The sequence below is a fragment of the Eimeria acervulina genome, genomic scaffold, assembly GCF_000499425.1.
Source record: "Eimeria acervulina Houghton genomic scaffold, Eah_scaff87, whole genome shotgun sequence".
NCBI lineage: Eukaryota > Apicomplexa > Conoidasida > Eucoccidiorida > Eimeriidae > Eimeria > Eimeria acervulina.
In genome coordinates, this window is record NW_013549550.1 from 74,124 (window position 1) to 80,123 (window position 6,000).

The window sequence follows — 6,000 nt, forward strand, 5'->3', positions numbered from 1 at the left end:
AACTGCCTTTATGTACAATGGTGTCCGCATAAACTATAGATCACGTTCTCCATACTCCTTAGATACTCCCGTGGTTGCAGTTCTTCCCAAGTTCAAGTACGGACGACAAGGTAAGAACTACAGCCGATGCAGGGGCTGCTTGCGGCACCCGACGAAACTTGGACTCAGCGGATTATACGTTCCAGTTTAGCTTCACCCAGCCGTTCTGCGGGAAATGCACGATCATGTTTTACCGGGGCGTTGTAGGCTCAATACGATGGTGGAACGGGTTATCAGGTCCCTGTGGTGGCGTAGGATGCATCCCTTAGTTGGTAAATATCTTCTCACTTGTGCGGAATACCAGCAGGAAACACAGCGGAACACTCTCAGGCTCAATTTCATCCAGAGTATTCCTCTCCTTAAATGGATCTGGGCGAATATCTCACTGGATTTCATTGTGGGTTTACTATCGCTCTGGGACTATGACATCACTTATGCTGTCGTGGCTAGGCTCAGCACCAAGAACCTCGCATCATCATCTATTAGAATTTCGTTACAGCAGGTGGAGTGGCCCAATTGTTCGTTTCTCACTTTTGGAAGCTCGGTGGTTTCTCGTGAAGCCGGCGGCTTTTTTGTGCATATTTATGTTGCGGATTGTTATAGAGCACATACTGATCACCGCGAACAACTCAAGGCATATTTTCAAACTGAACGCACCAACCGAACGCTGGTGCAGTATTTGCCACCTTGTCCCCAGCAAAACTCATCACGGTGGCTTGATTTCCTCCCTTGGCTAGAATAAGTTTGTTCTACAACATTACACTCTTTGACCCGTGGCTCGCTGGCATCCTTGGCCTCTACCGAAACATTGTTCTCTGACCAACGTTAGGCAAGACTAGTGGAAGACAGCCCCCGAAGCAGCAGCCGCCGATTTCCGTACAGCGGTTGGGACGGTGAGGAGGTGAATGAGAAAAGCACAGGGGTTCCAGGCAAGAAAGTATGCATCACGACGTCCAGAAGTTGCTTTCAATGTATAGCACGTGGTTTCCGTGCATTGGCACTATATTCGAGGCGCACAGGAAGGGGAGCGTGCGAAGACGCTCGCCATGCGTTGGGGAGAAGAGTTTGGTCTTTGTTCTGCGCTTTACACGCCGTATTATCTCGCCAGCTTACCCTCGGCGTGAAGATGTTGTACACGTAATGTTTTGTCTCTGGAGTTGGCCAGGGAATCACCGAGTTTACCCAGATCTCTCCCTGGCACAACGCCAGCAGCCTCACTGCGCAAGGGCACAACTGGAGGAGGCTGATGCCCTGAATGCTAATGTAAAATCTCGAAGAGGCCACAGAATACGAGAACATGACTTTAGGTCGCCAGGAGATCGGAAGACGCGTGGATTTCTGAGGGTGGCTTGCCCGAAGCAATGCTTCGATAGACCTACAGGTACTTCTTGGTGCAGCGGCTGCCACTGCCAGCGTGCAGATGCTTAGAATAACTTAATCTTGGGCAATGTTCAATTATTCGGTTATCTGTGGCATTTCATGGGTCTTGCTGCGCCAATATCTATGTGAGCTCTCTGGAGCCATATGCGTTTCCACCGCATTCAACTGTTCCTCCTCTTCCCAGACCAGCGCTGCGAGCGGCAACACACTTTACGTTTCGGGGCTGGACACCACCGCTTGGGATTTCCCAGGCGGCTCACTCTTCCCTCAACTACTTCAGCTGCTGACGTTGGATCCTACACATTTTCTTATTTTCACCTAGTTGGCTCAGAGGCGGCCACAGCAGAAGCGGTCTTCCGGGGTGCTGGCAGGCGGCAGGAGTGGCATTGGTAGGAGTGGCAACAGCAGAGGCAGGAACGACAGAACCAGCCGCTGCTGCCGCACCTACAGAAATGCTGTCTGATGCAGCCGCTGAGGGTTTCGTTTCACTCATGCTTTCCGTCGAGGTTAACGGGGGGGGGGAGGGGGGGGAAGCACACCGGATTGGTCAGTGGGCACTAGGCACTGTGTTAGGACCATGGTAAGATGCAATGAGACTGAAAACGTCTTTATACATCGCCCCCTTAACATGGCGTGAGGCTCGGTGAGAAAGACGATGTCCCAGTGATGCCGTGTTCCTGGCTAAGCATGTTGCCGGAAGACTAGCGGGTGTTCCGGCGAGGCGTTTTCTGCATGCCGCCTTTCAGTGCTATAGAAGACGGGCCTACGTGTGTGGAAGTGTTGCTTTGCAGCGACAGAAGTGAATCAAAAAACTGAAATTGGCTATATCTTTCAGTTCTGGTACATCTCCATCTCTCATCTGGACGCCAGGGACGTCCGCCCGTTCTAACAAAGGCTACATCAGGACAGCTTCTTCAAACGAATGCATATATTCAACACTTCCTTTTCTGTTTACTTTTGTCTTTATGGACTTGTTATGGAATTCTTTTCCCCAATTTGTTTATGCACTATCATTTCGGCCAAGCGAAGCTGGTGAACAACCTCCTGACCATCGCGCGTTCAGGCATCAAGGCGTTCACGGGAGAGATGCAGGAGGGATGAGACATTTCAGAGATTGGGCATTCCGATATCGGTTTCTATTCGGTGTGCCGCGTTGCAGAGGAGTGACTGTTGTCTCACAACACAACGACGGCAAGCAGTACCTGTGGGAGTCTGCTTATCGGGCTGCTTCGACTGTTCAGAAAGATGAAAAGTACGAGCTCCTAGACGATGGTTCCCGCATCTCGCTGCACCTCAAGTTATACCAAGGGAAGCATCTTAAGGACAGGCGGATCAAGGATTTGGCGAACAAGCAGTAGGAGCTCATCTCTTTCGAGCTCGAGTGAGCTTGTGCCGCTAAGTGTTCACCGAAATCAAACGAAAAAGGGAAAATTCCACACAACTCTATGAGCAATTCTCCAAAAGCACCGAAGTCGGAATCCGTAAAGGCTCCACCAAGCGGGCAAAGATTGGAGCTGCTGCATTTCCGCAGCAGAACGTTGGGCGAGGGAGTGCGTGGGCCGGATTAAGGAGGGCAGACAAGCATTTGTTACATTACTGGGGAGAAGGCAGTGCCGAACTTCCCCCCTCCAGAGAAACTGGCGAAGAAGGGGTACAAGGTGATTTACATGACCGATAAGACTGACGAGGACGAAGTGGAGCAGCTGAAGGGGTGCGACGATTACAAGCTGCGCTGCTGCGAGAAGATCGGCCTCCAGACCGATGAGACGCAGGACGCAGAGAATAAGTTTGAGGAGCTGAAGGCGGAGTTTGACCCCCTTCAGAAGCTGATCGACGAGATATTACACGACAGAGTAGACAAACTTGTACTACACCAAACCTATCCAACAGAATCACAGACTCTTTCTGCTTGGGGGCCACCACGGACTCCGGCCAGTATACTGCCGCGGAACACATCATAAAGGCCCAGGCGCTGAGATAAGTAAATGAAGAAAGCTAATGCGGAAGCACTTAAGGGCGAACAAGCACATGAGGCTGTGCGCTGCTTGGCGGGACAAGATGCGCAGAGGTACCTAAGTTGGCACACTTACTTGGCCTTGGCAGCCATCCTGCACGCAAACCGAAATGCAACAATTGTCTACAGTATTAGTGCAAGCAACAAAGGGGATTTTTCTGCGCTTGCATGCGAATGCTCCTTGCAGCATTCGTCGCAACGAGGTGCGTTGCAAATCACGCGCCAGCGCCAGCCCCTTGGAACTGCTGTGTCCAGAATGTCCAGGGAATGAGGTGCAGCCATCTCCATCTTTAGAACTCTTAACTTAGGTCTTGCGAGCCGATTGTTACTCCTGATAGTTCGCGGACAAGATCGCTGACTCTTGCTGCAGCGTCCTCTATGCCACAACAGTAGCCCCTTGGACCCCTGAACCCCTCTTCAGCTGTGCGCAGGAAGACTTAGGAGTTAAGAGAAGACAATATGCCTTTTGGCAATTCGTATTTTAAGTATTTCGACTCTACTGCAGCTCGCGACGGCCCTAGGAGAAGATTGAAGGGCCGCATAGGATGGCTGCAGCGCCGGTTGCAATGAACCTCACGTGCGACCATATCCAAGCCTACTCCTAGTGCACTAAAACCACAACAATTGGAAAATAACTTGGTTCGTCGTATCCAGTGTGCGCGCATGTAGGAATCCATGCTCAGACAGTCCGCGCTACGCCTCGGTGGAGCGGGGAGTGGTGGAGCGGGGAGTGCTTAGTACGGTTGCAATGTGGGGTACTACTATAGGCCCGAGACACAGCGGAAAATGCTGGAATAAAGGACACAAGAATAAATTTAAATTAGAAACTGGCTTAATTACCTGTGTGTGTAGCGGCTGGTCTGCACTTGACCAGCGACGACAAGGCACCGGCTCTACGCACCAACATGCTCGGCAGGGGGGCCTGTTCCGTAAATCATGGAGGTACTTGGATAAATACCAAAAACCCATCTCATTAGGCTTTTCATGAATATTTATGGTAGTTCGATTCTACTGCAGGGGTGTAGAACTTTCGCTGTATAGATCCAGTGGGCACTGGAGAGGCGGCATGCAGCAGCGACGGGAAAGCGGAACAATCCATTGACGGTGCCTCGACTGGCACGTAGGGTTGGCGGCGGGCATGAGGCTTTCACCTAGTTACTTAGTCGTAGTAGTAAACACGTGAAAAGTTCCTTGAGTTTTGAAGTACGCTGGCGCTCTTCCTAATCTTGAAGATGTTGTGTGTATTGCTGCTCGTTTGGACGTCCACGGCCGCCTTAGCCAGTGGAGTTGAAGAAAACTTGCAAAACGATATCGGCGGGTTCGTCTCCGGTGTACAATATGCAGATGATAAGCCTGCCAACGCCGAAAGCTTCTATTCTTTCTACGAATTACCCGAACACATGAAGCGGATGCGCCCGTTACTCGCGAAGGTGGCGGCTGCTGCGTTTATAGTTCTGGCCATTGTACTTTTTCTGGCGGACTGAGCTTGGAAAGATGCTAGCATGCAGGCAGTTTAGGATGGAAGCAGCTTGTACTGGAGGTTGTTTGAGTGTTTTCAAGTATAAGCTGCCTTGTCTGCGAGGGAGTTGTGGCACCAGGAGAGAGGGGCTAGCATTTTTGGTGGACGCTTGTATCTATCACATGAAGTGATCGTGCTACACTCGGAGCTGGGAGGATATGTTTCTGTAGTAAAAGGGTGTGGGGGTGGGGCGAGAATAATCTGATGAAGAGCTCCCTGAATAACCCAGTTGCTTCACAGTTAGGGAGGAGCATCCATAGGGTGAAGTCCATTTAAAAGCCGGCATTCGCTGAATATTCAAGCAACAAGTTTATGTTCCTTCCCATTATGGTGTCTCCAGTGTTGACGAGACGATGGTAATGCACTGGCCCAGAAGGGTGGTCTGCATGCCGCCCCTCCATGAGCTCGTTTGCAGTACCTACAAGATATTCGACGTGGCTGTTCGGTCCATTTGGAACAAATGCTTGTCTCTCCTTTTTCATGAGCCTGCATTCCACGAAACGCTTCACCAGTTGCGTTGCTGGGAACAGACTGGTATTGAAAGCATGCTCTGTACGCTTTCAAACCTGCATGTGATGCCGGCCTTCCGATAACCGTCAGCTGCGTTCTGAATGCAGAAGGTGCGTCCATCGCTCTCACTTCCGTGCCCGTAAGGCGTAGTCATGAAGGCTTGACAGGAAGACATCTAGACCTGGCTTGGGCTGTTCTGTGGAGGGCAGCGCTTGCTACTGAATACACAGCTCTAGTATGCTTCTTGTTAGGCGCTGAGGTTTGGGATTTGCAGGGTGAATATAACGAGGGTTGGAATTGCGCGGGCATGAGAATTGGGTACATATTTTGCTCATCTACAAGGTTCGACAATTTCAATTGTAAACATAGCGTACAGATCTTTTATTGCTCGTTGTTTTGGAAAGGGTTTTGCTCAGATATAGCGTAGGCGTACGGTGCCTTTAATGCGCGCAGAAGGGGGAAAATGTGCATCTAGAAGCCATCGGCGCTTGACTGTTCGAGTTGCAGTGAGCATGCTCCGAATATTCGGAACGAACTG

The 6,000-nt window shown here is 50.8% G+C and overlaps 1 protein-coding gene across 1 annotated transcript; it reads left to right on the top strand.

The window, feature by feature from the left end:
• Positions 1-1,996: 1,996 nt before the first annotated feature.
• On the top strand, positions 1,997-3,380 carry EAH_00014800 (hypothetical protein; the record flags this gene model as incomplete). Its single annotated transcript, XM_013394215.1, has 3 exons — positions 1,997-2,052; positions 2,579-2,691; positions 2,989-3,380. The coding sequence occupies 3 exons, from the start codon at positions 1,997-1,999 to the stop codon at positions 3,378-3,380; spliced, it is 561 nt and encodes a 186-aa protein (XP_013249669.1).
• Positions 3,381-6,000: the final 2,620 nt, after the last annotated feature.